The sequence below is a fragment of the Leucopleurus acutus genome, assembly GCF_964270905.1.
Source record: "Leucopleurus acutus genome assembly, chromosome: 12".
NCBI lineage: Eukaryota > Metazoa > Chordata > Mammalia > Artiodactyla > Delphinidae > Leucopleurus > Leucopleurus acutus.
In genome coordinates this window covers 48,517,875-48,539,064 of record NC_139154.1, presented here as the reverse complement: position 1 = coordinate 48,539,064, position 21,190 = coordinate 48,517,875, and the positions used below count along the sequence as shown (strand labels likewise).

The following is a 21,190-nucleotide window of genomic DNA, read 5'->3' as shown; positions in this document are numbered from 1 at the left end:
CTTGCCCCATTTCACTCTCCTCTCAGAAGGAAGGCAACAGACGCTTCAGAGCCCCAGGGGTGCACGCACTGAACTGGATATTACAGGGGAAAGTGCCACAGAAATAGAAATACTGCAATGAGAATTAGAAACCAAAGTATCTGCCCTAAATACAAGTTTGGCTAACATTTATTTACACTGAACAATGCATTTTCACATACAGTATCTCATTAGATACATTAAGAAGATATTAAAAAGAATGAAATAATGCCATTTGCACCTAGAATTTATCATACTAAGTGAAGTAAGTCAGAGAAAGACGGATATCATATGATATCACTTATATGTGGAATCTAAAAAAATGATACAAATGAACTTACAAAACAGAAATAGGCTCACAGACATAGAAAACAAACTTATGGTTATCAAAGGGGAAAGGTGGGGGGGAGGGATAAATTAGGAGTTTGGGATTAACAGATACACACTACTATATATAAAATAAACAATAAGGACCTACTGTAGAGCACAGGGAACTGTATTCAATACCTTGTAATAACCTATAATGGAAGAAAATCTGGAAAAGAATATATGTATATATGTATCACTTTATTGTACACCTGAAACTAACACTTTGTAAATCAATTACAGTTCAATATTTTTAAAAAGATGATAATATTGACACCCTCATTTTTCAGATGATGAAACTGAAGCTCAGAGAAGTTAAGTTAGTTGCTGAAGATCACACAGCTGACAGAATTGGGACCCACACCCAGGTTCTCACTCCAGATCTCATGCTCAACCAAAGCATGAAATAACTTAAGGATTTACATGTTTATTGAATAAATGAACTAACAAATTGGTGCAATTAATCATAATCTCTCATTCACACAGTGTTATAAGCTTTATAAAGATCGTTCCCCAATATTGTCTCATTTGATCCTCACAACAGCCCTGTGAGGTTTTGGATGCTCTGATTTACAGGTGGGAAACCTGAGACTTAGATTAACCTCTTTGTCTAAGGCCACACAGTAAGTCCCAGAGCTAAGACAAGAAACAGGTCGTCTCTCTTTAAATTTCCCCTATAAACCCAGCACCCTTAATAATCGCCGTATCTCCAGCTATTAACATGCCAGACATATAGAGAACGCTCAATAAATATTTGCCTAATAAATGAAAGAATGACTGAGAGAATGAAGGGAATCAAGATCAGATTATGAATGGGGAAGATACTTAAAAGCTGACGCAGTCTACAAGTAGGAGATTGTCAAAATAATTATTATCTCCATCATTGTCCCCTCCGGCACCGGAGGTGGAATTCCACTTCCCAACTCGGCTAATTCCATCTGGGGAGGGAGAGGCCTCCCAGGTGCCTGAGACCCTCGCACCTGCGCCTCTCCCGACATCCCCCCGCCCCCCACGCCCCTGCCGGGGCTTATCACACAGAGCCGGGATTGGGAGCTTTGGGGGCCCGAGAGGCCGCCAATGAGAGGGTCGTGGGAGGAGTCCCGAAAGAACCGGGTTGGGGGGGCGTTGATGACGGCGGCGAGAACCCCAGCTGGGCGGGGCGGGCCCGCACGTCCCGGCCGGGCTGCGGCGGAGCGACGGGGGCCAGCTCTGCAGAAGGCGGCGGCTGGCTCGCCGGGACGGTCACATCTGCTGCAGGGGCCGGCGGAGGCAGCCGCACCGCCTCCCGCCCCGGGGACCCAGGCCAGCCTCCGGGCCGCGCCGGCACCGCCCCCTGCTCTCGGACAGACTGCGCGGCCGGTCGGAGCTCGGGGGGCTTCGCAGCCCCGCGGCCCGCGCCCGCTACGCCTCCGCCCTCTGCCCGCAGCTCGGTCCAGCGCCGCCCGCCTCGCCGGGCCCGCGCCGGGATGGGGTAGGGACAGCGCCACGGAGTCGGGCGATGGGCCGCCCTCTGGGCACCGAGCAGCCCCCCGAGGCCTGAGCGACCGCGAGGACCGGCGGAGGTGGGTGTGGGCAGAGCAGAGCCGCGCACCAGGGGCGCCGGGATGTGGCGGGGGCCAGGAAGGCACGGGGAAAAGGGGGGCTCTGGGGCTGCTGTGGGCCGTGGGGAGACCGGGAGAGCTGCTGCCCACCCGCTCGTTCTGGCAAGTCCTTGACCCTCCCACAACTCCTGCCACCTCCAGGACCCCCGCCTGGATGTCAAACGGATGCCCCAGTGCCTCCCAGAGGACTCGGTGGGGACCATGGCTTCGCTAATGCCCCTTTCTCCATATCTAAGCCCCACTGTCCTCCTGCTGGTCAGTTGTGACCTGGGCTTTGTACGAGCAGGTGCGTAAAGGGGGAGAGGGTGGGAGGTAACCAGAGTTAGTCTGTGGGTGGAACCTGTTAACCGGTTAACGCACTGGCACCCGCAGACCGGCCTCCCTCTCCTGTGAATGTGACAGTCACTCACCTCAGAGCCAACTCGGCCACTGTGTCTTGGGACGTCCCAGAAGGCAACATCGTCATTGGCTACTCCATTTCCCAGCAAGTATGAATCACCCTTCTGCTACCCCAACCCATGTCCTTGGATCTCTGAACATTCCTTCTGTCACCTCCCTCCCCACCCCAGCTCCCCTCCCAGCTGTGGGAGAATCTGGGAGCTGGGATTCCCTGGCTCACGCTGCCCTTTTCACCCTTACTCCCTTGGAGTGCTTGGATGTTCAGGAGGTGGCCTGGGACCAGGGTGAGGCTGTCTTCCTCTCTCATCAACTCCCTGCAGCGACAGAATGGACCGGGGCAACGTGTGATCCGGGAGGTGAACACCACCACTCGGGCCTGTGCCCTCTGGGGCCTGGCTGAAGACAGTGACTACACAGTGCAGGTCAGGAGCATCGGCCTTCGGGGAGAGAGCCCCCCAGGGCCGCGGGTGCACTTCCGAACTCTCAAGGGTTCTGACCGGCTACCCTCAAACAGCTCGAGCCCAGGTGAGGGTCTCAGGTATTCCTCGCTCCCTAAAGCTTTGATTCTCTGGCTCTTTACCTGGTCTTTGGTCTCCTGTTTACTTCCCCAAAGCAAGCAGCCGTCTAGCTTAGATGAATAGAAGGATGATTTAATTCATTGTACTGCCAGAAAAGGAAGGAAAGCAGGTTGGCAGGGGACCGGGTATAGACAGGCTGGTAATGAATTCCTTGGGGGAAGGGCTTTTAAGCTTCCTTTTACCCAGCCTCAGTTCACAGCAGCTGCAGCCTGCATGAGTGAGTATCTGATCTGCAGCCCCCCGGCTTTTTGGTCTCTAACCACCTGTCCACCAACAGCTTCCCAGAGAGGGGCTACCAGTGACAACGCCGTGATGGGTCTTCCTTGGCTCTAATCCCCAGCGTCTCCAACCTTAACTGGCTGCACAGACATAGCTCTCTAGCTGCTCCCTGTAACCTGGGGTCCGTCTCCTTCCTTCTCAGGTGACATCACAGTGGAGGGCCTGGATGGAGAGCGACCTCTGCAGACGGGGGAAGTGGTCATCATTGTGGTGGTGTTGCTCATGTGGGCTGGTGAGTAAGCAGCTGGACAGGGGACCATGGATTGAGTGGGGCTCAGTGAAGGTGGGAGTTGGTGAAGGTTGTTGGGAGAAAGGGGGTGAGAGCAGTGGCGTGGGGAGATGTTTAGTTGAGAGGGATGGGCAGGAAAAGTTTGAAGAGAGGGAGAGGAGGCTTTGGGGAGCCCAGAGAGGATGATGAAGAAGGTGGTGCCTGTGCATGGGGACCAGGAATTCAAAGATTTTCTTCTCGGATTTTCTAGAAACTGTGTGGGTATCTCACTGCCTTTCGAGGCTGTGAGTGGGGAGGTCAAGATCAAGGTTCAGATTGTATTGTTGTGTTTCAGCTGTAATTGGGCTATTCTGCCGTCAGTATGACATCATCAAGGACAATGACTCCAACAATAACCCCAAGGAGAAGGGGAAGGGACCGGAACAGAGTCCTCAGGGAAGGCCAGTGGGGGCGAGACAGGTGATGTGCGGCCAGAGAGGGAGGGAAGGGTGATTTTGCCTCTAGAAGCAGTAAGGGAAAGGGAGAAGGGCCACAGAGGGGCAAGAGAAGAGGGAGAATGGAAATTTGGGATGGAGGAGGCTATCGCCTTCCTGAAATGAGACTCAAGCCATCTTCTTTCACAGAAAAACTCACCCTCCATCAACACCATTGACGTATGAGTGAAGAAACAGAACCAGAAGACAGATGCACTAACATCTTGGGGATGGGGATGGGGTCAGGGAGAGCCCAAGATGGTGATTTGCCCAAGACTGAAGGATCCCACAGTCTCCCAGAGGGTAATGACACTCCCACAATCTCAGGCCTGGCATCCATTCTCTTTCCACTGTGAGCAGGGCCAGAAGGTAGGTCTGTTAGGGTCTGAGCCCCTGGACCTGGGGAGTGGATATCAGATGGGATATGTCCTTCCATCCCCCAGGTCCAGGAGAGAGTCACTTGTTCAACCCTATCCCATTAGGTCCCAAAAGGGGCCCCCATTTCACCTGCATCAGAATCCTTGGCATCCCCAGCTGCCCCCACATCTTGCCTCTGGGTCTCAGAGAGGAGTGTTTCTGTGGGTACGCCACCTCCCCCAGCAAATAAAAGGAATTGTCTGGGCCTGGAGACAGATGCTGCACTGCACTACTCCAATGTCTTCCATGGAGCCTCAGGTGCGCCCCCTCTCACCTGGCAGCCCCTTCAGCTGCTGGTGATCTCACTCCTTGGACATTTTTCCAATAAAGTTTCTTGGACAAACTGGAGCTGACTGTATGGGATACTGTCTAATATGCTGAAAACATTTCTCCACTGTCTCTCCCCTGACTACAAGGGCCCTTCACACCACCACCGACTTGACAGGAGCAGACTCTTATTTGAAGGTGTTTGCTTTGATTCTCCAGCCTGGAATTGGGTGGAGCAGAGCCAGAAAGAGGCATAGAAAACCAAGGCCCTAGATCCTTTTCCTTTTTTGGGTGAGAAGGGGGAGCAGGAAAAAAAGAGGATATAAATTCTTCATGTACTAATGGAAACTAAGGTTATGGCACATGAGAGGGCCAGTAGCCTTTTTATCTTCACTGCCCACATCGGCAGCCCAGCTCCTCACCATTTATTCCTCTGATTTCATCAACCCTGAGCTAATTTTCAGAAAAGGACTGAACAGGGTCTTGGGACAAATGAAAGAACAGCTACACTAATGGATCCCTGGGTGCCAGGTGTTCCTCTCCCGTGCATTTCTGTGCCTATTCTTCCCTGCCCTTGCTTTCCCTTTTGTCTGTATGTCTCTCTGTTCATTCGGTCAAAGTCAGTAATAATTGTGAAGAATAAATGAGTTTATATTCACTCTCGGCCATTATATCCAGAGGAGGATTCTGGAAATAAAACTGGGGTTGGAACTCTCTTGTCAAAATAATTATAATTTGGGGGACTTCCCTGGTGGCGCAGTGGTTAAGAATCCACCTGCCAATGCAGGGGACACGGGTTCGAGCCCTGGTCCGGGAAGATCCCACATGCCGTGGAGCAACTAAGCTCGTGCGCCACAACTACTGAAGCTCGCGTGCCTAGAGCCCATGTTCCGCAACAAGAGAAGCCACCGCAGTGAGAAACCCGTGCACGAAAAGGAAGAGTAGCCCCCGCTGGCCGCAACTAGAGAAAGCCTGCGCACAGAAACAAAGACCCAAAACGCAGCCAAAAATAAATAAAATTTTAAAAAAACATTACTATTAACAAAAAAAAAAAAGAATTATAATTTGGGCTCTGGGGCCTACTTGTTTCCTGTGAAAATAGGGACTGTCCTCTACTTTTTCCTAAGTTCCACGGGGAGGTTGGTGCCAGTGAAAGAAACACCTGTTGACATTTGCAAGCACTCTGTGGGAAAGACTTCAGAACTGAGAATCTGTCTGGACAGCATATGCTACACTGTCTGGAAGGTAACAGTTTTCTCCACGTATGATCCTCCGGGAGGTGGCTTATGAATAACTGTCCTTTTTTGCATCTTGATCTCTCTGGTATGTTACAAGAAATTAGACCAATAATTCTGAAAGGGACCCCAATCGAAACAAAGATCAAGAAGTCAGTCAGTATCTTTTAAACCTAACCAAGCTCCACCCCCGGGTTTCACAAGACTACACCTGTCAGGTGAGCCAAGCTCTGGTCTGCCCTCTGCCCTAAACCATAAAGCACCCTGATCTAAGCAGCAGTCTTAAACTCACCATTTTCCATTTCAAAAGTAGGGTGTTTTACCTCTCTCTGACCACTGCTTCCGAAGACTCTGGATACATCATCATTTCTGGGGATAGGAGTGTCACAGGGTATGTAGTAGCATGGGATGGAGATAGGGAGCTAGAAGTTAAGAAGGAATACAAAGGGTGTTTAAATGCATCATCTCTGAGTCGAATCCCAGTTCCGTCCTTAACGCACTATGTTAGCTAAGGCAAGTGACCCCTCTAATCCTGAGTCTCATGTTATGTAAAATGGGACTAATAATGCTATCCCCTTCAAAAGGTGGCTTTGAGATTAAAGGAGACAATGCATGTGCAACACTTTGCACGGTACCTGGCAGACACATACTGAGTATTCCCTGTTACCCATCGTTATCAGCCTTGTGATCCTGTGCAAGTTACATAACCTATTTAGGATCAATTCCGTCAACTGTAAAAGGCCTATAATAGCAACTACCCTGCTTTCCTCCAGGGTTGTGTAGATTAAAGGAAGGCACTCTGGGCTTCCCTGGTGGCGCAGTGGGTGAGAGTCCGCCTGCCGATGCAGGGGACACGGGTTCGTGCCCCGGTCCGGGAAGATCCCACATGCCGCGGAGCGGCTGGGCCCGTGAGCCATGGCCGCTGAGCCTGCGCGTCCGGAGCCTGTGCTCCGCAACGGGAGAAGCCACAACAGTGAGAAGCCCGCGTACCGCAAAAATAAAAAAAAATAAAAAAAGAAGGCACTCAGCCACGCTTACGTACATCGAACAGCTAGAGAGACTACGATTACGTAGGACCCCGGAGATTGCGGAAGGCTTGTGGGCGTGGCTGGAGTTTGGGTTTGCATGCCACGATGGGATTGGTCGAGGAGAGAATTCATCGAGCCCTCTGCGCGCGTGGGGTCCCGCCCTAGACCTCACTGCGGCTGCGCGGGTTCTGTTTTGCTTCGCTGCGAACCTACGCGGTGACCTTGCGACGCGTGTCGCGCTCAGGTCGCTTCTGCGTCAGCGGCTGCCGCTGCGGCTGCGTGGCGGGTTGTCCAGGTAACCACGGGAGTTGTCCGCTGTCTGTTGGCATCTGAGAGACAGGTGTTCGTCATGCAGTTGAAGCACCTGAGGACCCTGCTGAGCCCTCAGGTGAGGAGTCGCGTGCTTCTTCCCTCCCTCGCCCGCCTTAATGTTGCAAGAAAAGTGGGGGACTGAAGTTTAAAAACGTTGAGCGCCTACTGTGTGCAGAAGACCGAAGGCTATAGTTGTGATTCGGACTCTTGCTACGTCCATAGAGTGTTGAGTAGGTGAGATGGAGTGCTGAGCACCGTAGCTTTCACTTCGTTCCATTAACGAATCGGTTGTGTACCAGGTCCCATGGTGGGGCTCCAGGGGATCCAGAACTTGCTCAGCTGTTGCCCCTGCCTTCAAGAGGCTCGTACTAGAGGCAGAGGCGCACGTGTAAACAACGAACATTAATCTACACCTCTCAAATGAGCGCTTTAGGTGTAAGCCCCACCTAAAGGAGTGCAAACGACCACACCGTTCGTTCTGATGGTGAAGATCTCAGATTCAGAAGAGGCTGGACACTGAGGGAGGAGCCCTAGAACATGGTGAAGAAAGGCTGGGTTTCGGAGTCAGGAGGCCAGAATTCAAGTCCTAGCGCCCCACTACTTTAAATAAATGATGTGATGCCCCTGACTTTAGCCTTTATCACACAGGCTCTCTGAGCACTCACCCGAACTTCTACATTTGGAAAACGGGAGTAATAATAATCGCAGCCTTAGGGGGTTAGGGGGAAGAATTAAAGAAAGTAGTATACACAAGAGAACGTTGTAAACTGAAAAGCAGCGTGAAAACTGATAGACGAGAGAAGGACATTCAAAATGCAAAGGACAAAATAATAGAAAGCTAATAAGAATATCTGTCCTAACTGAATGTTTAAGGTGTACCAGGGCAGCATAAGTAAAGAAGCTAGTGTTGTGGCTTATGGAGTCAGACACACATGGATTTAAATCTTGGTTCTGCCACTTAAACTGTGTTTGTAAACTTGAGCAAATTACTTAACCTTTCTGTGCCTCAGTTTCCCCATCTGTAAAAGATGCATAATAATAGCTTCTACCTCAGTTATGAGATTAAATGAGATAATGCGTATCAAGCACTTAGCAAAGTGCCTAGTCCATGCTTGTTAAAGGTTAGCTATTATTCTGTTCTCTACCTCATGTAATCCTCGCTACAGTCCTGTGAGGTACATATTGTAGAGAAAGGAGAATTGATTGATTATGAGAATCAGGAAGGCTTCACAGAGAATGTGGCTTTAAGAGAATAGAAGGAAATTAGAACGAAAGAGAGGTGTGCTCATTGCTCAGTAAACTGTTCTCTGAATCTGTATTTCTAAAATTCCTTTACCCTAATGGAATAATTGGAAATGAAATCTTCCTTCAATCTTTCAAATTAAGATGATGTCATGATGCAGGTAAGGGCTGAATGCCCAGGATTGGGCAAAATGATTAAGGAAGATGATTGGCAATAATTGATAAGCCCTCTACCCTCCTAACCTAATTTGGTCAAGAGTTGGAGGGGGCTAAAGGTGGTGGTGTGGCTATTTTCTGACTCCGGTTTGAGGACTTTGATGAAAAATGCCTTTTTTACCTCTGACTTTGGAAGTGGGTAGTTTAGGAGTAAAAATTAACAATGTTTTAAGCCAGGGCTGTAGAGCCCAAGTAGTTAAACAATTGGAGCAGAAATTAAATTTTTTATTTCAAGGAGGGAAATCCTTAGTGCAGAACCACAGACCACCAGGGCTGGTGGTGGAAGGGACAGACATGGCAAGAATAATTCACTGGGAGTTGATCGCTTCTAACTTGGGCTTCTGTGAAGTGGATTGTTAAGGAAAAAAAAAGACAAAAAACAAAGTGGCATTGTTTATCCTAAGTCACAACTCTGATTATTTTAATTCCCATTCCAGAACTTTCACTGTCTCTCCCTTTCCTACCAAATAAGCCCAAACTCAGGCTAGCTTCAAAGACCCTTGTTGAACTGGCCTCTTTTCTGTTTTTCCTGACTTACCTCCTCTCTTCTGCTATTTACAATATAGTTTCAGCTAAATTAAATTACTATTTATTGACCAGAACTTGCCATTGCTCATGCCATTCCTTCTACCTCAGGTAATTTCCCTACCTAACTGTATCCATTCTTCAAAGCTTAATGTTGATCATTTAAGTGGAAAATTATCTCAGACTTTTCCAAACTATTACAGTGCTTTATATGTGCCTCTCTTATGGGGCTTTTCCCATTTCTTGTACCATCTTATTAGATCCTTGGGCAGGGACCATGTTTTGCTCTTTGTCTCTCTCTTAGCCCTTGGCCAAGTGCCTTTTTTATTAAGGTACTCAAAAAACATTAATTGAATGAATGGCTAAAGACCAAAACTTTGCATTTATTTCAGTAGCAGACCTGGGGAATGAGGGAATAAGGAGGCCACTGCAGGGACACGTTGGTACAGTTCATTTTCCATGTCACCTCTTAGTGCATTTGCATTATGGGTTTCTAGAAGCACTTTGTTCTCACCATCCGGGGCTCTATGGCCTTGGAGACCTGGACGGATTATGGGGATCTCTTTGTTTTAAGGACTGTGCTAGAAGGAAGATTGACCAGAGTCACACTAGAAGTAATGGAACTAGAAATGCTTTTGGCATTCTAGACCAGCACCTGGGTTTATTTTTGCCCCTTTGCTTCTGCAGGATGGAGCTGCAAAGGTCACCTGCATGGCATGGTCCCAGAACAATGCCAAATTTGCTGTCTGCGCAGTGGACCGAGTGGTGTTGCTGTATGATGAACATGGGGAGCGAAGAGATAAATTCTCCACCAAACCAGCCGACATGAAGGTGAAGGGAACGTTCATGTGTACCTTAATCTGTTGATGGGACCCTATAAATCTAGAAAACTTCCTATCCTGCTTCCTAGCCACAGGCATAGGAAATGGCCCGCCCTTCCTTTTCTCAGTATAAAGCCCTCAAGCCCACTACAGTCACACAGGCACCTTTTCTTCTTTTTTTTTCTTTTTGTAGATTAGAGCACAGTATTCTTTTTTTATATATAAAAATTTATTTATTTATTATTTATTTATTTGTGGCTGCGTTGGGTCTTCGTTGTTCCGTGAGGGCTTTCTCTAGTTGTGGCGAGCAGGGGATACTCTTCGTTGCAGTGTGTGGGCTTCTCATTGTGGTGGCTTCTCTTGTTGTGGCTCACGGGCTCTAGGCGCACAGGCTTCAGTAGTTGTGGCTCGCGGGCTTAGTTTCTCTGCGGCATGTGGGATCTTCCCGGACCAGGGCTCGAGCCCATGTCCCCTGCATTGGCAGGCAAATTCTTAACCACTGTGCCACCAGGGAAGTCCACCTTTTCTTCCCTTTTAAGGATACTCATTACTTCTTTTTCTTTCCTTTTTTCTTTTTGACTCTTAGTATGGCAGGAAGAGCTATATGGTGAAGGGCATGGCTTTTTCTCCTGATTCCACCAAGATTGCCATAGGACAGACTGACAACATCATCTATGTCTACAAGATTGGAGAAGATTGGTGAGGATAGAGATTGGGAGATGGGGTGTCCCAGAGAAGAAGGGAAAGGCAAGAAGAAATGCCTCACTGGGAAGGGGGGAATAGAGAGGTTGAGGAGCCAGCTGGGGCTTGGAAGGCAGAGGCCCTCTGGAGTCCGTTGTTGTAGCTTCCCTACCTTTGCGTACACCACGTGTTCTATGATCCCATCCCTGGAAGAGTCAGTCTTAGATCAACAAGGAGGCCCTGTGAGATCCTGGGGAGGCTGGAGTGATGTTTTGTCTTTGTTATTCTTCCAAAGCTACTCAGGCTCCTTTGAGGGCTTCTATGGAGTGGTAGGAAACACTAGAGGGCCAGGGAAGGTATCTACAATTCCTCCCCTCCCCCAGCATCATTTGTGCCCGTTTATTCATGGAAGTGGATTGTAATATGCTTCCCTCCTTTTATTTGACAGGGGTGACAAGAAAGTCATCTGTAACAAGTTCATCCAGACGGTAAAGTTCAAACCAGTCCCTGGGAGATTAGGATGAACAAGCATGTATCAGTATATCCGCTTATAAATACAATGAGAAGTTGCCTTTGTTAACATCTGGCTCTGACTTTTCCTACTGTGTGAATGGTACTGCCTGGCTGCTCATCCCCCTGTGCTTTCCTCCTTAGAGCCCAGTTGTGTCCCCTCCTCTCCTTCCCTACAGGTGGTTGGAGTGGTGGCATGTGGTGGGATGTTCAGGCTCAGGTTGTTATCAAAGTGCTAACATACATAGACAGGTTTATCCTTTTCATTCTTTCTTTCTTACAGAGTGCTGTTACTTGTCTGCAGTGGCCAGCAGAATACATCATTGTCTTTGGACTGGCTGAAGGGAAGGTAAAGGAGGGAAGAGAAATACAGGAGATATTGTGCATGGGGATAATGGTTCTGGAAAGAGGTATATGGTTAATCTTCTCCCTTAGGGTCAAGTTGTGTACTGGGGAGACTACCCAGGGAACAGTTTTTGTTTTTTTCTTTTTCTTTCCTTAGGACCTGGGTGAAATTGAAAGTAGCCTAACCAGACTTTTGTCCATTCTCCCATTTTCAGGTTCGTTTGGCAAACACCAAAACTAATAAGTCATCTACCATCTATGGGACAGATTCTTACGTGGTGTCCCTGACAACGAAGTGAGTAAGGAAGAGCAGTATCCCAAAAGCTTGGAAATGGTAGGAAAAGCTATAGGGGACTCTGGACTGGGGGACCATAGTATGAAAGATAGAGAGGGCTGGTAGCAGGAACCACAGGTAGGGTAGTGTTTGACAGACAAAGGGGACTTTCTTGGTGAGACAGGATGCTCTAATGTCTTCCTGTATTTCTCTCCTTTCCTCCTTGTCCCCTTTTTTAGTTGCTCTGGGAAAGGAATTCTCTCTGGTCATGCAGATGGCACCATTGTTAGGTACTTCTTTGATGATGAAGGCTCTGGAGAGTCACAGGTATGAATAAAGGATGCTCTGGAATAGGGGAGAAGGAAATCCCAAGAACTCTCCGCGAGGAGGTTGGACATCTAAGGAATTTAGATCATGGTGCTGGGAGAGGAGGCTAGAGGAATGAGACCTCAGGCAGAGAGACACCTGGATGAGGCCACAGAGAGGATTTGTTTTTCGGAGGCCAGAGCTTAATATTTATGGGAAAGGATGAATCAGGTGGAAGGGACCTTGAGGCAAAGAGAAATAAAGACTCCGAGGGTAATGAAAAGTGAAAATTATTCTCATTTATGTAAAATATATATTTATGTATATAAATTCATAGAAAAAAAGGGTTGTTTACTCTTGAGAGGGAAAATATGGGGGATTAAAGGAAGGTTCATGTTTTAATCTATGTAATTCTCTATTGCTTGAATCATTTATATTAAGAATTACTTGTGTAATCATTAAATGTATCCCTCCTGAAATAAAGGGGCCATATGCTCCCTGTGGGCCTATATGGTATTGGTTAATGTGTAGGACAGATTCCTTTGGGGGGCCTTATTAGGTGAATATTAAAGATCTGCAGACACACGTATTTTGAGGTTCCCTCTTGAACACAAGGTCAATAAGTGTGTATATATGTCATAAAAGATGTGTGCGTGAGTGTAAGACAGAAAGATAATTTGTGACGTCTTCGGGTTAAGGTGTGTTAGGGTGGGAAAGTGTTGGGAGAAAGATTCCTGCAGAGCAGGGTTGTCAGAGTGAGTGTGTCAGATGCTAGGAATGAGAAGTTTCTGAGGTGGAGTCCTCAGAGTCAGAGTGATTGAAACCCTCTACTTCTGTCTTAGGGGAAGTTGGTGAACCACCCATGCCCACCCTATGCCTTGGCTTGGGCAACCAACAGCATTGTGGCTGCAGGCTGTGATCGGAGGATTGTGGCCTATGGAAAGGAAGGCCACATGCTACAAACTTTTGACTATAGCCGTGACCCTCAGGAACGGGAGTTCACCACAGCTGCAGCAAGTCCTGGGGGCCAGTCTGTTGTACTGGGAAGTTATGACAGGTGGGTCTCCTTTCCAGTTGCAGCTTCTGCCTGCTTTCCCTGTGTACACTCTTCTTTAGTCCAGTTTTGCTTCTCAGCCAGAGTGGGAGACTGGATCAGAATCAAGTGATTCTTAGGTTTTAATTCGTGCACTTTCCTCTTCCTGTTCCCACCGTCCGTTGGCGTGTCGGCAGTTCCAAGATGCACCATGCTCTTGTTGTGTCTCTGCCTCTCCCCGGGATTCCACAGCAGAATTCCTCTCCACTTTCTTTGTGCTCCCTTTGCCCCTTTTCAGACCACTGGCTTAGTGTTTATCACATTATATTATAGTTTGGTGTTTGTATCTAACTGGTTAAATTGAAGAGCCCTTGAGAAGAGGGCCTATTATTCTCTTTTTTTTTAAGTCTCCAGGGCCTAGATTAGCATCTAGTATATAATACGTGCTCAAATGTTTGGTAAATGAATGAATGAATGAATGAATGATGGAACGGTGAATAAATAGCTAGAGTCTGGGTCCCATCTCTTCCTTGGAGCACTTTTAACCCCAGCTTTGTCAGTCCTGTCTTTCTGTCCCCTTCAGTCTCATGTGTGTCTGTCTCTTCCTTTCTTTCTTCTCTGACTCCTACCATTTCTCTTTGCTTTTTCCATATTTCTCTATCGCTAACAGCTCATTTTCCTCACCAGCCACAATCTCTTTTTATTTTCTCCACTCCTATCTCTCTTACTCCATTTTACTTTTGACTTGATTTTCCCAAATTACTTCCTTTGAACACTTTTGTCCTCTCCTACTAGACCTCCCAACTTGTCTGTTCTCTTTTATTTCCTCTGTTCTCTGATGTAGCAAGACTAATTTCCTTCCGTTACAGGCCCATTTTCAGTTTTTCTCAGTCTCCAACTCTTCTAAAAGCCACATACTTAATTTCAGACTTCGGGTACTCAACTGGAGCCCTCGAAGAAGCATCTGGGAAGAGGCAAAGCCCAAGGAGATTGCCAACTTATACACCATCACTGCCTTGGCCTGGAAGCGGGATGGCTCACGACTCTGTGCGGTGTGTGACTAGTAACCCCTTTCTGCTTTGGTGACTTTTTTCAAATTAAGAAAAATCCCACGTTATCCTAAAGCACCCTCTCCTGACACTAGAGAATGTCCTCTTCCCTTTTGACCACAACCTAAAACTCTGACCTTACAGGGGAAAGAGAAATGCATACCTTATTGGAGGCCACATGGGACAAGAGTTTTATAGGCAGGGATGATTTCTCCCTTATATCCCATCACTATGTGATGCTCTTGAGTCCTGCAATTGCCACCTCTTTCCTGCTGGTACTTCCAAAAACTACCAGCCCTTTTACTGCCAACTCTTCTGTAGATTCTAGAACCCAGGATTTGAGAGTATCTCTAAATACCCTCTACATGCCTACGTATTGTGTGTGTTACCCTTTATGCTGTCACTTTCCCTCCAGGGCACACTCTGTGGTGGAGTGGAACAGTTTGACTGCTGCCTCCGAAGGAGCATTTACAAGAATAAGTTTGAGCTAACGTATGTGGGACCTAGCCAGGTGAGCGGCTGACAGCCTGCCACACTGAGATTTTGCCATGGCTCACTCATCCTTGTAGTACTTCCCTGCGGTCTGGCCACAGCACAGAGTCAAATCAGCCTCTGGCAGAGCTGTTCTGAGGAATAGAATGTGTCAGGGCAACTCTCTGGCAACTTTCCTGCTATAGTTCTTACAGCTTATTGTAAGAAAAGGATTAACCACCAGGTTTAAGGGGTACAGAGATTGCCATTTACATCTTCCTGGTTTAAAACTTCACTGCCTCTAGGATGGCAACTGGGGAAGTTGATAAATAGGATTATAATTCTGAATTCTTTTGTTCTAAGGCCTCTGAACTCACTGTGTATGATGTTGCAAGCTCATTTCTTAGTTTCTGAGCCCACTTTTCTCTACCTCCACCCTCCTTTCCTTCATTTATTATTCATTGATTCCTTTAGTCTTCCATTTTCTCCAGAAATATTTATCCATTCTTTATGTGTCAGCACTGTTAAGCATTGAGAATTCAAAGATAGTTATCTGTAATACATTGTCCCTTATTTGAGAAAATCGTTTTAGCAAAGGAGACAGACATATCGGAAAATAATACAGCACACTGTGGTAAAGTTATCATAAAAGTTTGTACAAAGAGCTACAGGAACATAGGGAGAGTGATTGGTTTAACCCAGTGGAACTTTCAGAATCGTATGTATTATAAACATCAAAAGAGATAATATATTAAAGTATTTCATAAATGGTAAAGCATTATGTAAATGTGAGGTGTCCCTTTTACCAAGAATATCCTAGGCCAGGCAAGGAAAAAAGATGATACTTTGTTTAGTTAGCCCTGTGAAGGTGGGCGAAGGGCACAGCATGTTCATCCCTCTTTCGGATTGGGGGAAGCCTGGGGAGCTCAGACTCGTCTCCTGCCAAGGTGATTGTGAAGAACCTCTCATCGGGGACCCGAGTGGTACTCAAGTCACACTATGGCTATGAGGTGGAAGAGGTGAAAATCCTGGGAAAAGAACGCTACCTGGTGGCCCACACGTCAGACACACTGTTGCTGGGGGACCTGAACACTAATCGCCTTAGTGAGGTAGGAACCAAAAATGGAGAGGTGGGGATGGGGCGTCCTGAGGTGCTACTCAGGCAAGCCAGGGTCCCTGGGGGAAGATCTCCATGGGAAGCTCTAACATTCTGGTGTTGGGGACCTGGCTTCAGGGGATGAGACCCGGGAGGCTTAGAATCCCGGAATATGAATCACCGTTGTTGGACTGTTTATACACCATCTCCCAGAAGCATAGGGACTAGGGCAAAATCTGACATAGCATCTCTTTTGTGCAATGTCAAAGCCTCCCCCAACTCCATCTCTCTGCATCCCACCCTGTTCTTTCAGCATCGTCTTGGATAATTATCCACATTGTCCCTTATGTCTTTTCCCCCCTTAACAGGTAGCTTGGCAGGGATCTGGTGGCAATGAGAAGTATTTCTTTGAAAATGAAAATGTGAGTAGAGCTTGATTCACCATCACTGTCCTGATAAGCCTCCTTCTAGCTTCTGTGTAGCAGGATGGCAAGTGGCAAGGGGTTGAGAAAACAGCAGATAAAGTGGGAGGGTGAAATAGGCAGAGGAATAGAATAAACAGAAAGGTGGGTTTCACTTTGAACTCATGGTACACCTCCCTCGACTGTTTTTCTCTCTCTTCATGTAATCTTTCCACTGTATAACAATTCCGTTCACCCCCAGGTATGCATGATCTTCAATGCTGGAGAGCTAACCCTGGTGGAATATGGGAGTAATGATACCCTGGGTTCTGTACGTACTGAATTCATGAACCCCCATCTCATCAGGTAACCCCACAAGGTTCTCTAAATTTTTGAAACCCAAAAGAATTCCTTTTGACTTCTATCTCCTATATCCTCAGGTTAATCTAAAATCTTCATCCCATATAGTATTTCAGAGCTCCTATTAAACATCCCAGCTACCTAAGCCCATTTTGCCTCACCTGACCCTTCATGTTTCAGTGTCCGTATTAATGAGAGGCGCCAGCGAGGAACGGAGGATAATAAGAAATTGGCTTATCTTGTTGATATTAAGACTATTGCTATAGGTGAGTAAGACTCTCTCATAATTGTAATAACAAAATAGATGTTTATAAAGCACTTCCATGTCACAGGATTGTGTGCAGTGGAGAATCCAGGAATCTGAGAGGCATCGGGTAAATGTGTGACCTCATTCTTACAGGGGATATGTGACATGTTTAAATCCATATGTCTATATCTAGAAGTCTAGATACAGATGCATTGGTATGTATAGGCCTGCCCATACAATTATTCACGTTCTCTAGGCATATATCTCAGGGCTGGAAAATAGTGAATTGTAGAAAAGAACCATTAGCAAATTTAAGAATTTTCCTGTTTAGACTTCATAGGATCACAGATTCTTAGAACTGGAAGGGGCCTTACTTTCTGTATAGTTTGTCATTAATAAGTAGTGATGACAAACTTTATGTGCATTTCACAAATGGTCACATTTATAAATTGTACTGTATATATTAATAGTTAATTTTTTATCATGGAATGTTTTAAGCATAGGAAAAAAGTATAAAGAATAGCATGGTATTCTCTAAAAAGTTTAGAGAATAACATATCCAGGTAGTGTAGGTATTAAGAACAGGGCTCTGGAGTCAAATCTCCCCACTTCTCTACTTACTACCTGTGTAATCTTAGGTAAATTACTTCACCTTTTTGTATCTCAATTTCATCTACAAAATGTACCTCATCTACAAAATGGGGATAAAAATAGGACCTACTTCATATGAAAAGCACTTAGACTAGTGCCTAGTATATAGTAAGTGCTTAATAAATGTTAGCTGTTCATAATAATAATATTATTATTACTTGTGTACCCACACCCAATTCTGTCCAATCCTCACATTTCATTATTTTTACCTTGGATCTTTTCTCTCTTCTCTGTTGATGGACATTTGTTAGTTTTTCACTGATACAGTATTTCAGTTCTCTAAGGTTTATACCCAGCATGGAATTGCTGAATCATGAAAGAGGTATATCTTCAATTTCACTAAAATATTTCCAGATTGCTCTCTGAAGACGTTGTACCAATTTACATTCCCACCAGCAGTCACAGTTCCACTTCCTCTCCAGTGCTTGAAATTGCCTGACTTCATTATTTGGCTCAATCTGATGTATATGAAAATATATTTCATTGTTTTAATTTTTTTGTTCATTTGTTTATTGGCCATTTGGATTTCTTCTGTGAATTGCCAGTTCACATCCATTACCTATTTTTAAAATTAGGTTGTCTTTTCTTTATTTACGTGAAGGAGTTCTGTGTGTGTGTGTGTATAGGCTTTGATGGTTATTTGCATTGCAGCGATTGTCTCAGCCTGTGGCTTGTCTTTTCTCTCCTTTTCAGCATTTCTTAGTATTTAGACATTTTTAAGTTTAATGTAGTCCATTTTATCACTTTTTTTTTTTTTACTGAAGTATAGTTCAATTTACAGTGTTGTATACCACTTTTTAATAAATAGTTTGTGGGTTTTGAGGTCTTATTTAAGAAATCCCTCCCTACTCCCTCCTGTATTTTGGCATTTAAAATTTTGCTTTTTACCTGGAATTTATTTTTATGCATAATGTGGGTAGGAATCTAATTTTGTTTTTTTTCCATATGTTTAACCATTGCTCGAAAGTCCATTCTTCGCTCACTAGTATGTAATGTCATCTCTCATAAATCAGGTTTCCATATACATATGGGTCTGTTCTTAAGATATTTTTACATTTCATGAACTTTCTATTTCACATGAAGTTGCTGAGCTCAGAAATGTAAGTATCTATAATAGAAATAATAATACAGTCCAGTGGCTTAAGTTCTAAGTTCCAGTGGCCTAAGTTCTCTCAGCAGTAATGAGCTGTGAGATTTTGGACAAGTCACCTCTCTGTAGGTCTTATCTTCAATGTACATTGACAGAGTTCTTCTCTTAACCATTTTGGGTCATCGACCCCTTTGAGTGTCTAATTAAAAGCATAGATCCTTTCCCAGAAAAATATCTACATGCATAATTTTGTGTGTAATTTCAGGGTGCTCACAGAAATAGGGTCCCCACAGCTCTAGCATTCTATGGTTGTACTTATAATTGGGGCATTAAAACATGGATTTATCATTTTGCTTTTTAATTAAAGGAAAATTCATTTTTAAGTTGGTCTTCCCAGTAGTGGACATCTGCTGGCATTTGGTCTTCAGCTTAAGCGTAGGTAACAAAAGCAGGCACATTGCTTGTTGATAATGTATATCAATAAGACCTGTGAATGGGCTTTGTTCAAGAGACTCCCTGAAAGCACCCTAGCCAACCTTGAGTGGTCTGTTCTAAGCATGATTGTTTCTTATATTGCCTATGAAATTCAGACCAAACTAATATTCATCGTCTGCACTGACCAGCCTAACTTTAGTTAGAGGTTCCTCCTATTTTGTCTGTGTGCCTTCACCACTCTTTGTCCCTAAGTGTTCTTATATCACTGCCACTCAGATATGCAGGTAACTCCTTGGAGCACGTATGATCACCAGGGTCATTTCGTTCATCATCTTTCTCTCACTGGTGTGTTTGCTCTAATTGTGGTTCATCGTGAGAACAGAAGCCAGTTGCTCCATAGTTCTGACCTGCTCTGAGACAACTCCAAGAGTCCCAGAGAGGAGTCACATTTCTTGATGAGTCTGGATCTTTTGAGTTAATAACTGCAGAGTTAAACAAAACCTCTATAATTTTAGAAGAAATACAGCATCTTAGCAAAGTTATGTTGTACTGCCCATTTACATTCCTGAGTGACATTCTCTAGACTAATGCAACATTCTTAAAGCCAGACTTTCACAGGCCACCTCATGCCTTGTATGTGATTAACCCTGTTTCCTTTACTCTCTAGTGGACCTGATTGGTGGCTACAACATTGGCACCATCAGCCATGAGAGCCGTGTGGATTGGCTGGAACTTAACGAGACTGGGCACAAGCTTCTCTTCAGGGACCGGAAACTTCGTGTGAGGAGGGTTGCTAAGGCCTTAGCCATAGACTGGTCCATAAAGGATGTGGTACTAGCTGCCAGCAGGGACTGTGGGAGGCAGGATAGGACATAATTTCTTGGGGCTATGCCATTAGCATAGCAAAAGGCACAGAAGAATCAACATTCTTTGTATCTGCTATCACCACGCATCCCATTTTACCCTTCAGGAGGCTGTGTCATGATGGCACCGAAGTCAAGAGAGGAATTTGGGAGTTGATGTCTCTCTTAATATTCACAAATCTGTGCCCTCATGAAACATCCTTACGCCTGCATTCCTCTTCCTCACGCCTAGCTGACCTTAACCCACACCTACTGCTCCAGTGCTCTTCAGCTACACTTATCTGATGGCACTGAAGCTGGCTTGAGGACAGTCTCCCCCTAGCCCCTTATTGATTCTGATCTCAATATGGTACCACCAAAGAGTTCAACCTCAGGGGCAAAAGGGACTCTCTGGTGATTTTTTGTTTCATTTTCATTGTGATGCGAAAGCCATCACAAATTTCCAGACCATTTAATTTGACTGGTGCCCTTACTTGTGTAATCCAGGCTGGTAACTCTGGCCCAGAGTTATTCTAAGAATGAAAGTCTGGGACTTCCCTGGCGGTCCACTGGTTAAGACTCCGCACTTCCACTGCAGGGGGTGCAAGTTCGATCCCTGGTCAGGAACTAAGATCCCACATGCCTTGCAGCGCAGCCAAAAAAAAGTCTGACCTTCACCTAACTTAAATTCCTAGGGTGTAGACCTTTGCTCTTTTGATCATCTCTTATTTGGCCAGAGTCAGAATATGTCAACTCAGCATAAACTTGAAGGGTTTATGGTTGAAGATGAGTAAGCTTTGAAATTTAGCATGTACGTGACTGGTGGGTTAGCTCACCACATTTCACCATTAGGAAAATTGTCAAGATGAGAAGACACCCATATCTCCTTTTAATTGTGCTATCTACTTCTTCCTCCTTCAGTTGCACCTATATGATATTGAAAGCTGCTCTAAGACAATGATCCTCAACTTCTGCTCCTACGTGCAGTGGGTCCCAGGAAGTGATGTGCTGGTAGCTCAGAACCGAAACAACCTGTGTGTGTGGTACAACATTGAGGCACCTGAGAGAGTCACCATGTCCTCTATCAGGGTATGTTGACATCAGGGCACCTCAGCCATAGTGTTGAGCTGATTAATTAGAACCCTGAGTAGGCTCTGAAGTCTGCTTGGTTTCTCTGCCCACCACCCATAATCTCTTTAATGGAGTTGGCAGGTGACGCTTAGACTCCTTCCCACAGTGGACCAGGCCCCAGAGCCATCCTTGTTCAGATTCCTGACATTATATTAGACCCTTGGAGTATGGGTCTCTATTATAGTGGGAATTCACCAAGTCATAACATGGAGTTCCCTTAGGCTGGAAGATCCCCAACAGGAGGAGTAGTTCCATATCACCT

The 21,190-nt window shown here is 45.8% G+C and overlaps 2 protein-coding genes across 3 annotated transcripts in view; both read left to right on the top strand.

The window, feature by feature from the left end:
• The first annotated feature begins 1,927 nt into the window (after positions 1-1,927).
• Positions 1,928-4,177, top strand: FNDC4 (fibronectin type III domain containing 4). Its single transcript, XM_082851490.1, has 7 exons — positions 1,928-1,946; positions 2,127-2,271; positions 2,358-2,473; positions 2,705-2,909; positions 3,384-3,473; positions 3,805-3,929; positions 4,094-4,177. Exons 2-7 carry the CDS (start codon positions 2,151-2,153, stop codon positions 4,127-4,129), a joined length of 693 nt encoding a protein of 230 aa, XP_082707616.1. The 5' UTR covers positions 1,928-1,946; positions 2,127-2,150; the 3' UTR covers positions 4,130-4,177.
• Positions 4,178-7,210: 3,033 nt separating this feature from the next.
• The window catches only part of IFT172 (intraflagellar transport 172), a gene marked incomplete at its 3' end in the record, with an annotated part of 41,869 nt that continues 27,889 nt past the window's right edge, over positions 7,211-21,190 (top strand). Inside the window, exons 1-16 of one of the 2 annotated variants that reach the window (XM_082851413.1) lie at positions 7,211-7,278; positions 9,873-10,016; positions 10,593-10,705; positions 11,136-11,175; positions 11,481-11,546; positions 11,758-11,837; positions 12,056-12,143; positions 12,965-13,179; positions 14,084-14,207; positions 14,620-14,715; positions 15,623-15,784; positions 16,140-16,193; positions 16,435-16,538; positions 16,713-16,798; positions 19,623-19,735; positions 20,785-20,886. In XM_082851413.1, the coding sequence (XP_082707539.1) occupies positions 7,240-7,278; positions 9,873-10,016; positions 10,593-10,705; positions 11,136-11,175; positions 11,481-11,546; positions 11,758-11,837; positions 12,056-12,143; positions 12,965-13,179; positions 14,084-14,207; positions 14,620-14,715; positions 15,623-15,784; positions 16,140-16,193; positions 16,435-16,538; positions 16,713-16,798; positions 19,623-19,735; positions 20,785-20,886 (1,626 nt within the window). In that variant the 5' untranslated portion in view covers positions 7,211-7,239. Of the gene's footprint in view, positions 7,279-9,872; positions 10,017-10,592; positions 10,706-11,135; positions 11,176-11,480; positions 11,547-11,757; positions 11,838-12,055; positions 12,144-12,964; positions 13,180-14,083; positions 14,208-14,619; positions 14,716-15,622; positions 15,785-16,139; positions 16,194-16,434; positions 16,539-16,712; positions 16,799-19,622; positions 19,736-20,718; positions 20,887-21,190 lie in introns of both variants that reach the window. The other variant, XM_082851412.1, reaches the window with a different exon arrangement.

What these genes read in the sequence shown, in the direction of transcription:
- FNDC4 (XM_082851490.1), top strand. Translation starts at nt 2,151, where the DNA reads ATGCCCCAGTGCCTCCCAGAGGACTCGGTGGGGACCATGGCTTCGCTA. An exon ending in GCTACTCCATTTCCCAGCAA is followed by an intron (nt 2,474 to 2,704) that starts GTATGAATCACC and finishes AACTCCCTGCAG; the next exon opens with CGACAGAATGGACCGGGGCA. An exon ending in GGCCAGTGGGGGCGAGACAG is followed by an intron (nt 3,930 to 4,093) that starts GTGATGTGCGGC and finishes CTTCTTTCACAG; the next exon opens with AAAAACTCACCCTCCATCAA.